General features: G+C 40.9%; 1 protein-coding gene across 1 annotated transcript in view; it reads left to right on the forward strand.

Moving 5' to 3' along the window:
- Window positions 1-20,560, forward strand: part of SLC49A4 (solute carrier family 49 member 4) — a 94,901-nt gene that overhangs the window by 4,080 nt on the left and 70,261 nt on the right. Inside the window, exon 2 of the mRNA XM_034422731.3 lies at window positions 20,454-20,547. Coding sequence (XP_034278622.2) covers window positions 20,454-20,547 — 94 coding nt within the window. The remainder of the gene's footprint in view (window positions 1-20,453; window positions 20,548-20,560) is intronic.

A 20,560-nucleotide genomic window follows, 5' to 3' on the forward strand; every position in this document is an offset into this window, starting at 1 on the left:
TATTTTATAGGTGAACAGTATTTGGGGTTGTCAGCTCTCTCTAAAATCAGATATGGAGACTGTGGCGGTAGCTATATGATGAAATGTCAAAATTATGGGTCCACCTGTGTTCAGTGTCAGCATAAATCACCAGTAACTTTTCAGAAAGAATCCAGACTTCATTAAAAATTGAACCCCAGAGCTTATATTGATTGGTCTTAATGTGTATTCTTGCAGCAGCAATTGCTGTTTAGGAGTTTTGAATATATTTTAACCAATGTGTAGTGAAAATACTCTAGTTTTGGGAAATACATCAACTCTCCAAAATGCCTGTATCCTGATTTTCTGAATTATCATTCAGTGCAGATAATTTAATTAGGCAAAACAAACATTCACACGCAGGCTTTTCTGTGGGCTTTTTCCCTAGAAAATAGTAAAGATTGAAGATTCTTTATAATTTATCTAATTATTAGATGTATTCTCATCTTTCCTTCAGAAACTCAAGAGTAGTATAAAACTCACATTTCTCAATTTTATCCCCATAACAACACTTTTGAGACATGCAGACTGGCCAAAATCTTCCAATGAGTTTCCTTGAAACTGGACTGCGTGTTATTTTTTCCTACTCTTCCTCAATATCTTAGGCATAAATTTGTTTTCAGATTACTGATTTTGCTTTTAAATATGGAAGTAAATTCTAGGTTTAGTATAGAAGTATATGCAGAACAGCCAATCTTAAAAGAAACAGTGAATGTTAAAGCATTTTGATAACCATAATAAACATTGCCTTTCTGGAACAATTTTAGTATTCTGTTTTTCAGTAGTAGTCAGATGTAAACTATCAAGTGTTTACAGGGAGGGTATGATGCAATAATGATATCCTGTTAGTTTCCTGGTACTCAGGAATGGTATTGCTTACAGTCATTACTTTGTCAGTTCTGTCATGGATATAGCTCATGTTTTTGGCTTCTTTTTTTAAATAGCCTTGAAAGTTGAAAATGCATTACCACATGTTGTAGTCATGAAGTTCAATTTGATTTTTTTGTGTTTGATGAAAAGGTATTTGACTGTTCTGAATCATTCTATCCCCATTGAGTGGCCTAATCCTCAAAAGTTCTAGGATTTATTCACCTAATGTGAATACAGTTGTTTACACAGTTCATACCATTTAATGATCTTGTAAACATTTCAATAATCTTAGTCTATTATTTTTGGTTATAAGAAAGAAGAATAACTGACTTGGGAAGAGCCTGTATCTTTGTGGAATCAAATTGAATATACATTTTAATACTATTATAGCTACAGCATTCTTAGGGTATAGAATGCAGTAAAAATGCCTTTTTATTGTTACATGTGAATATTTTGTTGAAAGATTAATGTAAGTTGGAAATTAAGCTTCCATTCACAGCCTAGAGGACATAGAGAATGTTTATGTCACTATATGATGGCAAGAAGAATTTGAACAATTTACTTATTTACTTAGTTATTGTGTTTAAAGTCCATCCAACTCAGAATGATCTGCATTTTAAAAAGTAAAAAAAATAAAAGAGCAGAACAGAAACCATACACTATATATAACAAGCAAGAAGTTGTTTGAGGCCAACAACCACCTTACCCAAAGGCCTAGGAAAATAGCCAAGAACTTTCTGAATGTCATTTGGAGGAGGGGTGGGGGAGAGAAGAACATGCTGTTCCAGAGGGCAGGGGCTACAACAGAGAAGGTATGCTTCTGAAGCCCAAATAGAGGGTAGTTTTGATCAAAGGGACCTGAAATGCACATAACTTGGTAAAAATTTAGTAAACATGCAGTAGCTATTGGAGATAGAATGTCCCTCAAGTAAACAGGCTTAATAGGTGATAACTTGCATCTTAAATTTTGCCAGAAGCCTCTTGGAACAGGAACAGTTGTGGACAGGTGAGCCTTTGCATAGTTTCAGCTGATGCACCAATTGTACCTGTTGCTGGACCAGGAGGTTCTGCTCACAGTCACTTATACCTTAGTTATCACCTGATTGGATTAATGCAGTGTGGCCTTTATGGGACTATCCCTTACTAGATCTTAATGGATGGAACAAAAACTATGGGGAAAAGTTGGTCCTATAGATACTCAGCTCCTGAACCATGCAAGCTTTGGTTACAAACGAGAAATGACAGGATGAGTACAGAGAACATTGAAAAATAACTAGAGAACATCAGATCTTGACAATAAAATAAAATGAAGACTTCTTACTAAGATAAAATTAGGAGCAACATGATTCATATTTTTTTTCAGAAAGCCAGAGGTAAAATGATACTGGGATTTCACTGAAGGTTGGAGGTAAAAGTTGGTGTTAAAATACAGATATTTGTTCCTTTTCTAACTTGTTAATGTTTGTTTTTTGTTTTGCAGAACAAACTTGTTTAAAAGAAAAACAACCCAAAACAAAAAGCAAAAACAAATAAATAATAAGGGAATGCTAATTGAAAGCATACATGAATATATCTTAAACCTGTGCAAATGATTCAGTAAATGCAGTTCCTCCCTGGATCCCTTCACAGAGCAGGTGTACCCTTACTTTGCTTTACTAGCTGAAATGGCAGAAGTGGGAGGGTGTCAGAGTCACCATCTGAACCTTCAGGTTGTTCATAGTTTTGAAGAGGGAATACAGATTGGGAAGTAAAACACCTCAAACTATTGGCACTTGCTTTGTTATATAAACCTATATGTAAGCTTTAAAAATATTTTTTAACTTAAGGAAAAAAAGATGTATTGAGCTTCAACTCCCATAATTCTCTAGCCAGATTTGCCTTTGACACCCAAGACTAAACGTTCTTAGTTCAGCTGAAAGTGCAAGGACAGCAAATAAGCTTTTAAGTGTAACTTTTTAAACAAGAAATTCTTGCTTATTCCCATAGAAATAGTCATCCACATGTGTGCCTTTTCGTTTATGTTTACATTATTTCAGTGGTTTATCTTTTCATGTCCCCAAGGCTCTGAATTAATTGTAGTATTTTAAAATTAACAGTTTACAAAGCAATTCCAGATATGCCTAATCAAAAGAAGTCTACTGAGTTCAGTGGGAGTTACTACCAGAGGATTACAGTCTTGATAAGTAAGTGAAATAGATATACAGATTTGAAGAGGGTCCAGAATGGATTACAAGATTGTGAAAGATGTTAAATTTGTTTAATTTAGCAAATCTTGAAAACAGTAAATTGAAAGAGCCTTTTTAGTAATTAAAGCAGTTAAAAGATATATATATCAGAGTTTCTTCCATGCTGAAGAGTGAACAACCCTGAAGTGTAACAATTTCGTTTTGTAGTTTTACTATATTAGAAAGGAGTTTCTCCATAGTGTAGAAATGGGAGGTGCCAGGCTGGGTTATTCTAGGCTCTAGCTCTATGGACTCTGAGTTGAAACTTCTGAAGGTCCGCCTCCCTGGTGACGTTCCTTCAGTTTTTTTCAACTCAGCCTCACTCATGGACGCAACTTTTACAGCTCCAGAGCTTTGAGTTGAGCTTAGTATAATTCCCTGGTTAATTCCCCTTATTTTATTTTTTTGAATTTTTGGTTCTATTTACAGTGAGCTCTCCGGGATCGGATTGACCTGGGGGGGGGGGTTGTGGCCTTTCTGGCACCCTCTTCTCTTCCCTGTTTCCCCTCACTTTGCTGCCTTTGAGGGGGCTAGCCGGCTGGCTTTCGCCCTGGTAATCTTTGAAGGCGGAGAGGCACACAGGAGCCTCATTTGCAGCTGCTGAAGCTGCGCCAGCCATTGCAAGCCTTGGTGTGGCTTTTTCTTTGATCCCGCTCATCAGCTGAGCAGCGGGAGGTTTTTTCGGCGCCGTTTGCACTGCTATGGCCACACCAGCCTCAAGCAGCCTGGGAGCAGGCCATTTGGACTTCAGGAGGCAGCAGCGGTCAGTGCCAGCCGCCAGACCGCACCAGGGGGTCTTTTTGCCCGGCGCGGTCCCGTTTGCAGCCTGGTAAATCGCAGCAGCCTTGCTCCTGTGCAATTTGGTGGTGGCTTTAAGTTCGGGCGGCTTTGCTTCCCGGTATTTTTTTGGGCACAGTGCTGGTGGGCTCTCCGCGGCTGCGGATGTGAGCCAGGACCTTATCTGAACCAGCCTTGAATACCACCTGCGGGCATTGCTGAGCAACCTGACCTGGTGGAGACTGTGGGTCTGAGTCTGCACATATTCCTGTTGGTGGTGGCCATTTTGGAGTCCCGGCGGCCATTTTGTCCACGTGGGTCAGGCTTGTATTTTGCTTCATTTTATTTTTCTGCAGTCCTTTGAGATTGATCTTCCCTTTGGGGCATTGTTATTTGTGACAGTTCCTTTGAGAGACTTGCCTGACTTGAGACCTTTTAAAAGGACTTCAAACATGGAGGATTCAGGCAGACAGGCCCACTTCTCTGCTGAGGGTTCCTGGTCGCCTCAGTCTGACAAGGGCAGAGCTCCGGTCAGACCTAGGACTGCAAGCATCGCTGCAGCAGCTAAGATTAAGGCCAGAGCCAGAGCACACGCAGGTGTCACTAAGGCAGAGGAGAAGGCTGCCCAGATTAGACAGAGGGCACTGGACAGAGAAATTGCTAAGGCCTCTGCTGAGGTTTTGCCCCAGGTTCCTCCTCTTATTGCTATGACTGAACACCCCACTTCTGCTTCAAGTACTGAGGTTGCAATTCAGCAGGGTCAGGCGACAACTTCCATGGCAGGGTCCTCACGGGCATGGTCTCCTGAGAACCATGATGTTCTTCAATCACAGCCTGGGCTGTTGGGGCCGCCTCCTCGGGCCCCAGAAGCCACCTTCACCCCCACTGCGGCGGGGCTCCGCCAGGGGGAGCTGAGAGAAAAGGATGTTCCACTTTTTCTGAAAGGCTGGATTGATCATGCTATCAGGTGGGGCATTGCAGAGGGTATGCAGCAGCAGTCCCAGGCTTATGCCCAAATGTATGCTTTAAGTGGACACGCAGAGGTTGGTGCCAGCTCCAGTTGAGTACCAGGATCCTGACTCACCCACTCTCTCAGAGCTCAGTTGGTATGCAGAGGACTATCAAGGGGAGGGGGAGTTTTCAGATTTGGAGCAGGAATCACACCCGAGACAGCCCTTCAGGGGATTGTTTAATCTTGCCCTTCTTAAACCGTTGTTGGCCAAGGCCAGGGCTACTGCCCGTTTGGGCCCTGCTCCATTGTCTTCTGGGCCAGACATGGGTGGTGGTGAACAGGATTATTACCTGTTCACACAGCAGGCAGTGGAGGCGGATACCATTCCTATTCCGGGGATGTTTCTGGATATGATATGTAGGCAGTGGGCTTCCCCTGCAGGAACTTCCAGGGCCACTGGTTTGGATAATCAACTGTTTATAGTTGATGCTGCCATGCTTAATTTACTGGAGGTGCCCAAGGTGGACGTCCCGGTGGCGGCACTCACTTCTTCTTCCATTTTACCACCTGATGCGGAAGACGCCTTGAAGGCGGAGGACAGGAGGGAGGAGACAGCACTCCGACGAGCTCACCTGGTGGATTCCTGCGCTGTGAGGGTGTCTTTAGCGGCGTCCTTCCTCACCAGAGCGTCGGTTCGAAGGCTGCGCCAACTCCAGTCCCACTTAGCGCCCGATGATGTACGAGCTCATCAAGATTTATCTAAGATTTTGGCAGCTGCAGAGTACACGGCAGATGCGACCTTGGCGGCCACCAGGTTTTCTGCCCGGGCCATGGCTTCGTCTGTTACAGCTAGACGTATGTTTTGGCTTTGCCATTGGCGTATGGACGGTAAAAACAAGTTGAAGCTGGCATCTGCTCCCTTTGAAGGGGGTTATCTGTTTGGCCAGGCCTTAGACCCTTTACTAGAGACACGGGACAAGCGGAAGGTGCTTCCCTCCCAGGGCAGGCGCTACGATTACAATCCTACTCCTTATTTTAGACAGCCCTCCTTTCACCAGGGGGGAGCTGGGGCAAGCTTTCCCCGTCAGCAGTGGCCCTTCCAGTATTCCAGACCGAGTTACCAAGCAGAGAGATCTGCCTAGAGGCAATAGTGGCAGGGGGGGCTAAGAGATCTAAGTGACAGCTTGCCTCAGGCACCTATTGGGGGCAGGCTCTCTCTGTTCGCAGACCGCTGAGACGACCTGACATCGGATCATTGGGTAAGGGAGACGGTAAGAGCAGGGTTCTCCCTCAAATTCCTGTCCCCCCCCCCTCCGAGGCGTTTCCTCCGTTGCCCTATTTCGGGAGACCCGGTCAGACGGTCTCATGGATTCGGGCCATTCAGCCGGTTCCACCGGAGCAACGGGGGCGTGGGTTCTATTCAATCCTTTTTGCTATCCCAAAGGCCTCGGGGTGGTGGTGGTGGAGGGCAATTCTAAATTTGAAGGGACTCAACACCTACATTCGATACAGGAGATTCAAGATGCACTTCCTGCATTCCATCCTGGCAGGAATCAGGGAGGGCGACTTCTTGGCCTCCATCGATTTAACGGAGGCTTACCTCCATGTCCCTATTCGGCCGGAGCATCACCAGTTCCTGAGATTTTTTTATGCCGGCCACCATTATCAGTATCTCGCCCTGCCGTTCGGGCTGGCGTCCGCCCCCCGAACCTTTACCAAAATTCTTTCAGTCCTGGCGGCATATATCAGGTCGATCCCTATCAGGATCCAGTGCTACTTGGACGATCTGCTCATACAGGCGTCATCACAGCAGTAGCGGAACAGGACTTGGCTACGACAATAGGTGCGCTGAGGGACCATGGATTCTCCATAAACTTGGAGAAGTGCCAGCTTCTTCCATCAACAAGGCTGGTCCACCTAGAGGCCCTGATAGATATGAGAGCGGGTCAGGTTTTCTTGTCCAGCGAAAGGCAGGAGAGCATAAGGGCGTTAATATACCTAATTCGGCAGGACCAGAGGGTACAGGTGGCCCAGTTGTCCCAACTGTTAGGAAAAATGATTTCCTGCCTGGCCATTGTCCCATGGGCGAGGTACCATGCAAGGCCACTACAGTGGTTCTTGCTTCCATTTCAAAGGGCGGGCACCAGCTCTTCCAAGGCACGAGTACGGGTGCCGCCATGGGTACTTCGCTCCCTGGGTTGGTGGACTTCAAGAGCCCTCCAGAAGGGATGCCATTTCAGGGAGCCTCGCAGGGTGGTGTTGACATCAGATGCCAGCCTTTTTGGCTGGGGCGGCCACTACGGGTCCCAAGTGGCTCAGGGATGTTGGTCGCAGCAGGAACTATCACAGCAGATCAATTGGCTGGAACTGCGAGCGGCCCGGCTGACCCTTCAGACCTTTCTACCGCAGGTGAGGGGGCAGCATGTGCTCCTCCTCACAGAGAACACAACTACGAAGGCCCATATCAACAGGCAAGGGGGGACTCATTCACAGTCTCTGATGTTGGAGGCGGAGACCCTTTGCCATTGGGCGGAGACTCACCTCTTGTCCCTGACAGCGGAACACATCGCCAGGATGTCCAACGTCCGCACCGACTGGCTGAGTCGGGCCACTGTGGACCCTTCGGAGTGGAGGCTTCATCCCAGCCTGTTTGCAGACATAGTCAACCAGTTCAGTCGTCCGGTGATGGATCTATTTGCCTCTCTAATGAACACCCACCTTCCCCGCTTCCTGTCCCGTTTCTCTGCCCCGGGAGCAGAGGGGGTGGATGCTCTGAGGACCCTGTGGCCCAGGGGCCTCTTATATGCCTTCCCTCCCCTACCCCTTGTCCCAGCCCTCATCAGGAAGGTGTTGTTGAAGAAGGCAGAGATTGTATTGGTGGCCCCACACTGGCCCAGGAGGCCGTGGTTTGCCGACCTGGTCGGCCTGTCTGTCGCCAGGCCCTGGAGGATTCCCCCGGACAGAGTCTCCCTCAGCCAGGGGCCCGTGCAACATCCAGACCCGCAAAGACTGCAATTAGCCATTTGGCAGTTGAGCGGGGGCTCTTGAGACCGGAGAACTTCTCCGCCAGGGCCATCTGGACGGTGCAGGTGACCATGCGGCCTTCAACCATGCGCATCTATGAGGCCACATGGAACAAGTTTGCCGATTGGTGTGCCACGAGACACTTGGCCCCTACTTCAGCATTTGTGGTGGAGGTGGTTGAGTTTTTACAAGAGGGCCTAGAACTGGGACTTTCCCCTAATACTTTAAGACGGCAGGTGGCTGCACTGGGATCAGTATTGACCTTTGGGGACTGTGGCTCCCTCGCTAACCATCCGAGGGTGAGGACATTTCTGTGTGGAGCGTCTAATTTAAATCCCCCTACGCTTCATCATTATCCCACGTGGGACCTTTCTAAGGTTTTACAGGCATTGACCAAGGCACCTTTCGAACCATTGAGGGAGGCTAGTCTTCGTCTTCTGTCATGTAAGGTTGCTTTCCTTGTGGCCGTTACATCTGCCCGACGGATTTCAGAGTTGGCGGCATTATCAGTGAGGAAAGACTTGTGTATATTTCACACCAACAGGGTGTTCCTGCAGTTGGACCCTACCTTTCTTCCAAAGGTCAACTCCGTGTTTCACCGAGCATAGGAGTTGGTCCTGCTAGACTTCTGCCCAAGGCCTCGGCACCCCTTGGAGCAGACCTGGCATACATTGGATGTTAGGAGGGCCCTCCATATTTATATATCTCGGACCTCTTCATTCCGGAAATCGGAGTCCTGTTTGTCTCCTTTCAGCTGTCGACTCCTGGCCACAGGGTGACCCCTTCCATGGTGGGGCGTTGGCTCCGCACTTGTATAGCTTGTGCGTACGAGCTTCAAGCTCTTCCTGTGCCTCCAGGGATAACTGCCCATTCTACCAGTAGTGCAGCCACGACGGCGGCCTGGGCTACTCAGGCTTCCGTTGAGGAGATCTGTAGGGTGGCCACTTGGACTTCTCCCTCACCTTTTATACGCCACTACAAACTTGACTCCTACGCTTCGGCGGAGGCGGGGTTTGGGAGGAGGGTGTTGCAGAAGGTCCATGAGGTTCCAGTGTCATCGGCCCAGGACAGATCCCGCCCGTAATGCTGACCAGTCTTTGGTATATCCCAATCTCCCATTTCTACACTATGGAGAAGGGACGTTGGCTTACCGTGATACGTTCCTTCTTGTAGTGTAAAATGGGAGGTGCCAGCCCCACCCTGTCTTTGTCTGGCCCGATTCTTGTTGGGTGGGAAGATGTCTTTTTTCTCTTTTAGTTGGTATTCCTTTCGCTTCGGCTTCGTCGTCAAAACTGAAGGAACGTCACCAGGGAGGCGGACCTTCAGAAGTTTCAACTCGGAGCCCATAGAGCTAGAGCCTAGAATAACCCAGCCTGGCACCTCCCATTTTACACTATGAGAAGGAACGTATCATGGTAAGCCAACGTCCCTTCCCTCCAAACATGGAAGAACTGGAAGGGCATTTTATATTTATAGAATAAAATTTCAGAACTAGGAATCTAGAAGGATATGTGAAATCATTAATGAAGTGCCTTCCCTATCCAGTGATTTTTTTTTCCTATCAGCCAGGCAGGAAAGATGTAGCAACATTTTCTACTTTTTTTTTTTAAAAAAAAAACTCATTTCATATGTTCATTCTCTTGAACATATGATGGGTACTGAGAGAGTGGAACAAGGCTAGTATGTTCATATCCTGCTCCCCCTTGAAAAGAAGCAAACTGTTGTAGGACTTGAAGATTTCATAAAAATTGAACAGGACTTGGGGTAGAAATGATTGAAGTGGCAACTGCAAAAGGATTCAGTTCAGTTTTGTTCAAGTGTCTTTCCCTTGCAGAAGATTGATGATCATGAATCTTCATTGAGTCCATCTTTTGCTACCCTTGGACACTCTCCATCATTTAGATGAGTTCACTTTTGTACATTACTGCTCAAGTTTTTCTGTGTGGTTCCTGCTTTTTTTCCTCTTCCACTTTTTTTTCTAGCACAATTCTTTGTATTGTATAGAGTTGCATTTAGGTATCTGATTCAGATATCTCATGAGTTTTTGAGTTTTGATGAGGTTCTTTTTCTCTTGTGCCACCTCTAGAACTTCAAGATTTGAACTTTTGTCACTAAGGGATTCTGAACATTATCCTTAAAAGCCACATTATAAAGATTGTCAGCCTGCTCTCAGCCTATTTTGTAGTTGTAAATGAGACTTGATGAAAATCAGTCGTTGCTTGGTTCTGTTAGATTTCTTTTTATTATTTCCCCCCCAAGATTTAGATATTAGCTTGCTTGTTGTTTTTACTATTTTTCTCCCTTGTATCATTGTTAAATAGTTTTAAAATAGTTTTATATTTATCCTTCTTGAGAATAGTCTTATCTGAGGTTTTTCTGGGAATTTCTATTTGCCGTCTTCTGTTATTGTATAAAATGAACAATGTTCTTGTCTTGCTAAACAGGGGCACCACTGTCCATTGTTTTTATTTGCAAAGGAGCTTTATTCCTGGAAATTACCATTCCTCCCCTTTTTTAATATTAAAAAAACTAATGGTATTTGTTTTTTTCCTCTCTTAGAAGCTTCAGATCCTCTTTTCCTTCCAAGAACACTGTACTATCTTCATATTTTAAATTGTTTATTTTAGACCACTTATTGAGAGTCCCAGTGAAGTGCTTAGTTCATCAAACATTTCTTCTGCACGTGTGCTTCTCCATAAAGACTCCTATGTGTGGAGCAAACTTCCCCAAGAAGCTAGATTATACTGTGCTTTTGGAACTAAGTTAAAAAAGAATTTTCCCAGAGGGCCTTTTTAATTAGTTAAGATAACAGCATAGACAGGTTTATATTGCTCTGATTAGGTTATTGGTTTAATTTTGTATAGTTTGTAATTACTATATATATTACTGTACGCCAAGGATATTTGATGACTAATTATTCTTGTATGCCACTAAGCTTTCCTTGTGGCCGTTACATCTGCCCGACGGATTTCAGAGTTGGCGGCATTATCAGTGAGGAAAGACTTGTGTATATTTCACACCAACAGGGTGTTCCTGCAGTTGGACCCTACCTTTCTTCCAAAGGTCAACTCCGTGTTTCACCGAGCATAGGAGTTGGTCCTGCTAGACTTCTGCCCAAGGCCTCGGCACCCCTTGGAGCAGACCTGGCATACATTGGAGCCCATCATTGTGACAGTTTAAGAAATTAAATAAATAAATGCACCGAGATGCACAATGAAGAGTTCTTCCATACAAAGGAGGATCCTAATTGGCTGCAGAATTCCACTGGCATGAAGGATCAATTTGGACCTATATGTGATGGAATGTGCACCTGGAAGAACAGTGGGGGAGAGTTTTGGCAACAGAGAGATTTTCCATAGAGAGGCTCACATGATGAGAATGCACAGTCCAGGGCTTCAGGAGGGAGGAGGGAAGAGGTTCAGGGTAGCCACATCCTAGAATATTTTAAGATATATCTAGTAGGTTAATAGGTCTTTAGTTTGGCAAGATTCTGTCCATTATGTGTAAGCAAATGAAGGATTAGACTCTATTGAATTTCACTGTGTTGTTTTTGGGGGGGCCTGACACTGTGTCAATGCATAGTTAGAGCTAGTATAATGCAGGATATGTTATGGTGTTTCCTGAGGACAAAAAGTCACAGAATGACTGGGTCAGGTATGTGTGTCAGCTAAGCCTGACTAGTTCTGAGAGGGAAAAAAATGATAGAAGTGCCATGTAGACATCCTTCAGTTTTAGAATGGAGGTTGGCTATAAATCTTATGAGCAATAATGAGTAGGGCTCTTTAATTAAAGTCTTGAGCATGCAGTATTCTCATACAACCTGTAAAATTAAGTATATTTTGTAATGTTTCTGAGACCTAACAGGTTTCATCTCTAAAACTCTTCTTCGGTGTTCTTCCTGTCTGTTCTGAATACATAGACAGAAGGGATCATCTAAATATATGCTAAGAAGTTACATAAATATTTTTTAGAAACAAAAGCAAAAAAAAAAAAAAAGAAAGGTAATTGGAGCTGTTTCACCAAACTTCGGATATTCATTTCTCAAGTTGCCTGCCACACTCCTTACCTTATTCAGGAATATTTCTTAATTATTGGAGGAAAGCTTTGGGACTGTATAAGGCAGGAAGAACATTGCCTTGCCAACCTTATGGGCGAGTACTTTGTAGAGCCTGTCCTTCTTGCAACAGAAAGAAAAGAAATGGCATAAAATTAGATGATATTTTCAACGTTACTTCTTATTCTATTTATACAAGTCCTTGTATACCATGGGCTAAAAACATAACCCAGGGGATAAACAAGAGAGAGCATCTTGTTTTTGTTACTTAAAATAACTTAATGAGTAATATGGGATGTGATTATAAATTACAGTCTGTTGCTGTATGGGAATCACATGTACTGTATCTTTTAATTTTGTAAAAATAACAAGGAAGTAGGAAGCATAAAAAAATTAAAGCCAGTCATGTCTTTGTTAGCTGGTGTGACATAATTCAGTATTTGTTCATGCATGGTCCTTGCATGTAGAATTCCTTCAGTAATAACAATGCTGGATTGATTTTATTCAAGTTTTTCTCCCTTTCTCAGAACCCTAGTACCTAATACCTTTTTTAAGATATAAAAGAGACAAGGGAAGCACTAATTCACCCAGAAAATAATTAATTTATGAAATATCATTACTACAAGATGTGGCTATGGCACTAACTTTTGGATAGTTTTAAAAAGTGATTGGTTTTAAAATTCATGGAGAATATGCCTGTGAAGAACTGATGCTTTTGAAGACTCAATGTTATTTTTGGATTGGGGATTGTGTGCATTCAAATACCAGTTGCCGGGCTATGTTCTTTCTGTGCTTACAAAGCACCCAAGGTAGTTGATTGGCTTGTGATACAGAATATTTGACTCATCCAGCAGTTCTGATGTTCTAATACATTTTTTCTTTCAGTAAAAATGCTAAATTGTTTTGTTTAATACTCAAAAATGAACCCATTCCCTTTTTGACTAAAACTTTTCTTTTCTGAAAAACAGTGTTCTTCTGTTCTTAATACTATTCCACTTAACTATAATGCTTTGTAATGTCTTAATGATTCTTAGAAGTTCAGGAACACTCTGAGTTTTTAATAGTCTCCATCTGTGTCCTCTTTGCACATGAACTGCTATCACATTCGTTTGTAAAACATGCTTTTAAAAATAATTGGAAATTGTGATGTCACTTTAACTTTGATTATTACATGGATTTACTGTGTCATCGTAAGAAGTACTAAAGTAATAAGCCCAAACTCAGCATTTGTGAACAAACTACCAAAACATTAAGAAGTGTAACATTACACTTTAAACATATACAATCACATTAACTTTTATTATAATGTACTTCATCAGACATGGAATAAAATTGTGTGTTTGTGTGTACACAGATACACACACACACACACACACACACACACACACACACACAATGCTATTGAGAAGGGGAGAATGGCGAATGGAAAAAATGACAAGCAGAATTATCCATAGATGGTAACAATAAAAAAGTATATGTTACATAGGTAAGCTTGTATAAATAAGTTTGTTAACTCACACTATGTGGTAACAAACCATGGTTTCAAAACTAAGAAACATTCCAAAGTTCTCTAGCTTATTTATTTTATAATGACATTGATCTGTGCAATTCCTTTTCTCAAGGATCATCATCTTGAGTTCAAAGAAAGTACAATATTTTGGGGGATTGATTTGGGTTTATTTTATTATATGTAGAATTTGGATAAATTGTGCAGTGAGCACTTTCTGGCATAGAGAATGATGTATATATTCCACAATTGTTATAAGTGATATCTTTGTTGCTTGTCTTATAATGTGGTTTGTTCTTGCTGGTAAATAGTTTTAAGTTAAATGGTTATCTGTAAGTGGGTATAAAACTATCAACAATTGCCCATGAATTAGCAGCGCCTTTTCCAGGATAGGGCTGTAGATTGCTGATATGGTTGAGTGATTTTATCTGCAATTACTTTTTCTTCTAGTATTTTGTACAGTAGATTATTTAAGAAAACTAAACATCATGAGTGGACACAACAATTTAAAAAATGTTGATAATTTAAGTGCTATGATAAAGGATATCTCTGAATCTCCTATCTGGGATTTATAGATTATGAGGATTACCTTAGAAACCAACTAAAATGTTGCTGAATATTGGGTCAGCCAATTTATAGTCAAAGCCATGAACTTGGTCTCCAATGACTATTCCAATTTCAAAGGTCAACAGCATAAGGTTGGAAGCTATTACATAGTTCTAATGATTCCCGATTACAGTATACTTTATATATCATATTTATACCTGGTACAAACAAAAGAAGCTCAGTGATTTAGACTAGCTAAATGGAACAAAAAAACCACCATCTCTGGTGAAAACAATAAGAACCCAAGACCTGGCCTTAATAACTTCTAACTACTGTACATAACATTAGACAAGATTGGGCTTCCTATTATTCACCATATGCCCCCCAGAATACAGTAATTCAGTTTTTAAAAGTTTCCAAAAGACAAAACTGTGGGGCCAACCTGATTTCTAACAGAAGGCCATTTCATAATGTATATGGTATCATCTAAAAGCAGCAGTTATGAGCATCCACTCCATATATGTTGCAGAAATGGGGGATTATTAGCAATTTCTCTTGACTACACAAGTCAAGCAGGTAGATTCTGGATTGAGAAGATGGTCCTACAAGTACCTCAGTGCCAAGCAATGCAGAATTTATTGATAATGACCAGCACAGAAGCTAATAGAAAACCTTTGCAGAGACAAGAGCTAAGCTGTAATGTGCTTCTAGGAGCAAGTGGGCTGCTGATTCTGGAAACTTCTGAGTGGTCTTTAAAAGCAGTCCATATAAACTGCATTGCAGTAGGCCACAGGCATAATAATGATATTATGAGTTATTGTTGCAAAGTCTCCTCATTTCCAGGTGGGGAGGGGGCTGCAGCTAGCACGCCAACTGAAATTAGGCAAAGTGTCCCCCCCCACACACACACACCTGCCCTCTATCTGCTCACAGAGTAGTCATTTGTCTAAGAGGAGTCCCATGATACAAACCTGCTTCTTCAGGGACAATACAGCCCTCTTCCCCAGAGTAGAATATCATACTGAACAAATAGCAACTCCATCTTGCTGAGATGGAGTCTCAGCCTTTTTCATCCCATCCAAACACTGGGACAAGACATTATAGTACATACTGTAACATACTGATGACACTGTATTCCAAATGCACATATAATCTCTCTCACTGATTTCACATAGAGGAACTCCATAGGAAAATGGCTGCCTGGATAATCTCTTTACGCTCACCCACACCCACACACTGGTTGGAACTACCCATTTAGGAAGGAGCAGAACTTTGTAGAAAAGTATCCTAAATCCCTTGTACATAAATGCAGTCCAGAAGGATACCATGATTATTGTTCCCTTTCAAACAGTCCTCAATTCTCACACAAATGACTTGATGTCAAGAGCTTATTAACACTGCTTCCTTACCAGGTAACCAGGCAGCTCTCTGATTCCTAATTACAGCTACCAAAAGAAGGATTTGCTCCTTTTAATGAGATCGAATTAGATTAGTGTGGCTTAATATTGGAGAAGAAGGAATACAAGACAGCAGCTCCAAGCAATAAATAGATCAGTGTTATCTGACAAATTTCCAATTCACTTAAGTCGGAGAGCAGAGAGCAGTTTCACTGCTGTGGTTACTATGTGGGCATCAAACCTCTGTTCTCATTTATTCTGTGCAACATATTGTTCTTCCCCATGGTGCTTGGGGAAATAGCCAGCACTAATATTTGAACAGAATGCAATTGGTCTTTCTGTATGAAGTATACCTTACCCAACTAGACTCAGCTTGTGGTACTCAATCTTTTTTTTTTTTGGATCCTGATGTTCAGAGTTTATTCACCTTTATGAAGATTAGGATTAATTCTCCACTCTAATTTTCACTGATAGAATTTTCACATAGAATTCTTCTTCATTTAGACAATAACAAGGCTACCTATGCATGGTAAAAATATTAAAAGTTCTTTAAATCTAATATACTTGGTGATGGTCTGTTTATAAATTGTAAGATGATGTAAAATCACACTTACAGCACTAGATTGCCTAGAATGTAGACAGTGGAAAAGTACACACTAAGTAACAAGCAAACTATAAAATATTTAATCCTAGGTGCAGAAAAGAATGTTTAAGAAAAGCTGATGTCCAGTCAGGCTTCTTATCCATTGATATGAGAGTTGGTTGGAAGATAGTAGAAACCAGATTGCATTGTTGGAGAGCATAGAAAGGAAGTTGAACTCTGATAAGAGGGTGAATTGTTATCAGGACTCTGCTTCCTGGCAAATATATCACAGATCTTATTACTTTTGTTGAAATCTTTGGAAATGCTTTTGCAAAGATCCCTATTTCCCAGGCTGTGACTGGTTCTTTCTTTGGTTACTGTGATCAGAGATATATTTTCAATAACTTCTGGCTATCAGAATAGGTTTTCATAAAGACGTATTTGTTGTCAATCCTGTTTGCCAGAGCAATAGTTACAGAGTAACAGTTCATGCCATTCCTTGGTTTTAAATTGTGACTTGTTCATATTCCCTAAATCTCTAGCATTATTTTTTTCTTTCCTTGAACAGCATTTGTCAACATTTATGGTACAGAGAAAATATGCAGAACATTCTAATGTTCTAGAAGATGTAATGCTTTAACTGTAGCATGACTTCTATGATATAGCATGCAATACTAAAAAGATTTTAGCATTAAAACTGTTAAAGAACTGATTGACTATGTATCTTAAAATCAGAGTTAGCTTCTTGTGACACACAGATTAATGTAAGTATGGATAAACAAATATAGATGTCTGTTGTTCAGTTAAATACCTTAAGGGTTTTCATACAGATATCTTCCCAATAAGTACCATACATCTGGAACAACACAGCTAAACCTTTAAAAGACTTAGAAAGGTATTTTATGCATTTTGAAACTCAGTGTGTCTCTAATTAGCTTTCTCTTAGCCTGAAGAAGTGTAAGAAAATAGAAAAAAAAAATACTGCTTTCTGCTCCATTCTTATCCATTCATATTTTGAGTTGTTGGAAATCCTTAAACTATCCTCCCCAGGTGGGAAAAGAATGTGTGGGAGAGAGAAATAGGAAGCTGATAATACTCTTTGTGGATATTTTCTAACATATTTCACAAGTTAAGTCAATATTACATATCGTGAACCCAGTTGTCTACTAAAAATGCCTGTAGAATTAGTTTTTAGTATTCTAGTGCATTACAGTGTGTCCAGGAGACACAACTCATGGTAAAACTAAAGACACAAAAGCATTGATTTTCCAAGATGGGAAAACACAAGGATAAGGAGCAGATTAAGCCTCTACCTATTTCCGTTTGATCCACATCTCTCATAAAAATGTACAGCAAAGTGCTGTGTTTGAAAGTCTGTAGCAGTAAAAAAAAACAAAACCCAATTTTCCTTCTTTCCCTTATAGAAGAACTAGGACTTTTGTAATGGTGCTGGAAGCATAGTTGATACTACTGAAGTAATACTATTAGGTTAAACATGCATGCAAATAGGAAACTCCTGCAGGGTGCAGCACAGTCACATTTGACTACAAACATGGAAACTCTAAAGTGAATAGAGCTCAACGAAGATATTAACTCAGCAGGGATTATTAAGAAAAGGATTGAAAGGATAACCACAAAGTTTTTATTGTACAGTAATACATCTATATAAATCTATAGAACATCAGCATTTGGAATACTGGTACAGTTCTGGTCACTGAATTTGAAAAATGATACATCTGGAAAACCACAGAAGAATGCAAGTAAAATGATCAAAATATAAAAATGTCTTGATGACTTTCGTCTTTGTTAAGTGGAGAAAAGCACAAAAAAATCAGCAGTCCTTGACTTTGATACTAACCAATAAGAAAGGCTTAATTGAGGAAATAGAAGTAACAAAAACCTAGTATAAGAGATAAATTCAAAGCATGATAAATAGGATTTCACAGCATAGAAGCTATTGAAATTCTTAAAGAGCAAATGCAAACAACTACAGTAAGTTTAAAAATAGGGGATAGTAGAGAAAGCCAACCGTCTCACAAAAGGTCAGTTAGTACTACTGGAGATAGAGTTGGTACTGCTAGAACGAATACCATTAGGTTTACCATACATGAAAATTGCCTGCAGGTCCAGCACAGCCAAATCTGATTACAAAAATAGAAAATATCATGCATTGTTAACCCAATTTGCTTTAGCTGCTTTATTTCTCACCCTCATCCCCACCCTCAAAAATCAAACCCAGCTTGGGTTACCCATCTTATGTCTTCTGTAGTAATGAAAGATGCCAAAAAAAACAAAAACCCATTCAGTTTCCCTGCAATTTCAGTATTTTTGTTAATTCAATATTTTTACTATTTTGTTATCTAATGGCATTCACTTTGCTAGCTGGTGTTCCTTTCAGTCTTTTTTATTAACTCCATCATTTTTCAGGATTCTAGGAGATAGCGATATATCACCAGGTCCTGATGCCAGCCACTCTATAATTCTTACATGTCAAATGGCATTTAAGGCAAAACAAAATAATGACCTTCCAATCAGAATCGGTGTCAGAGGACTGGAAAGCAGACAATATGATGCTAATTTTAGAAAGGGGTTTGGGGAGATGCATAAGAATCCCAGACTGATCAGCTTCAGAGTAATTAACTGTGATGGGAAGTCATAGAAATTGGATGATGGATGGATGGATGGATGAAGTTTGTTTCAGGCAAATTGGTAGACATGGTAAGCACAAGGAGGAACATGAGTGTCAAGAGGCATGTGCATAGAAGTGACAGTCATCACTATATACTGGGATTTTCTAAAAGCCTTTGATATAATTCCTCATCAAAATCTCTTTAGTGGTTGTGTGATAAGTTTTTTTTTTAATGGACTAACTATTGAAAAAATAAAGTAGAAATAAACAGGAATTTTCCTGAATGGAGGAAAGTAAGAAATTTAGTGCTTCAAGGATTTGAGTTGGGACCAGTACTTTTCAATTTTTATATATGATCTTGACTTACTAAGGGATAAGCAATGAGTTGGCCAGGTTTGCATTTATTTCCAATTTATTCCAGGTGGTAAGCCATAAATGATTGGAAAGAGCTCGTTAAAGTTGATGAATAAAACTGATTAGGTAAATAATGAATGTGGTTAGCTGAACTAAGTGTAAACAGATGCACATTAAGTCAACATCCGCCTCCACCCTACAAGTTCACATGTATAATTGTTGGCATTTGAACCAAGAATTTAGTGAGACAAATACCTTGGTTAGTTCAGTGACGATATGATCTCAGTATGCAGGATTTGGGAAAACACAAATTCCACACTAAAGATCATTAAAACAAGAATGGAAAATAAACATAATCAGATTCTCCAAATTCAGGATATGTCCACATTTGTAATAGTCTTGTGTAATTGTGGTTGCTAATTATAAAAAAAAGTAGCTGGAGCTGGGAAAAATGCAGATAAGGACAAGACAATTATTTGAACACCTTGCCTGTGAGAAAATGATAGAACTTTGAGGACCATTTAGCATAGAAAAAAGGTGGAAAAGACATAAATGAGTATAAAATCATAGTTTGGAGAAAACAGAAACAAAGTCCTTTTCAGAACATAATGACTAGGGATCATCCAATAAAACTTATTGGGAGGACATATAGAACAGATAAAAGCAATACATCTTGATATAAGCACATCATTAATTAGTAAAATTCATTACCACAGCATGCAATGATGATCATTGACTTGAATGCGTTTCAAAGAGCATTTATCTAATCCACAAGAATATAGAAAGAGGGTTTATTAAGGGCTGTTATTGGACTTAATACCACAAAGTAAGGGGCAGCATTCCTTCAGCTACCAATATTAGGAAAACAATGGCTGGTGGTTGAAGAGGGGTTTGCTTTCATGTTTGGCTTGTATGCTTTCCAGAGGCATATGGCTGGCCATTGTGGGAAACCAAGTGCTAATTGGAAATGGATGTTGACCTGATTCAAAAGGGCTATCCTTACGTTCTTAAGGAATGCAATGTGGGTTTACACTCCAATAGTTCCTCTGTGTATCTTCTACTGGAAAGATATTATCTTCTATATTTCCAACATTATTTGTGCAGAATGTAATTCTGCTGTAGAATTCAGTAATACAAGCTTGTATCATGATCAGCAGTCTTCACTGCTTTAAAAGGAAAGTAGACAAAATATATAGAGGATGAAGCTCAATATGGCGACAAACCATGTCGATAATACTTTCAGAACTGAAGACAATACGCCTCTAACCATTGGTTGTTGGAGATAACAAAAGTATAAGACTATTTCCCTCATGCCTTCTTGCTTGGCAACAGTGGGTAATAAGGTCAAGCACTATTTTGTTCTTAATTATGATGAAACACTGTTTTTATTATCTTATTCATTGAGATTTTATTAACAGTGTTGTACTTGATTAATTTGAACTTTCCAGTTCCTGAATTGATATTTGCCAAGGTTGCCATGTTTTGCTAAAGCGGTGTCTACTTTTTTCCCCCTGCAGGCCTCCGGAAAACTGTGCTGCTAACATCCTTTCTCATGGTAGTAGGTGCTGGCCTGAGATGCATACCTGTATCCAACCAAGAAATAAGGAAATGGTAAGAAAATAAT

This window comes from Pantherophis guttatus, chromosome 1, assembly GCF_059756535.1.
Source record: "Pantherophis guttatus breed Tessera chromosome 1, ASM5975653v1, whole genome shotgun sequence".
Taxonomy (NCBI): Eukaryota; Metazoa; Chordata; class Lepidosauria; order Squamata; family Colubridae; genus Pantherophis; species Pantherophis guttatus.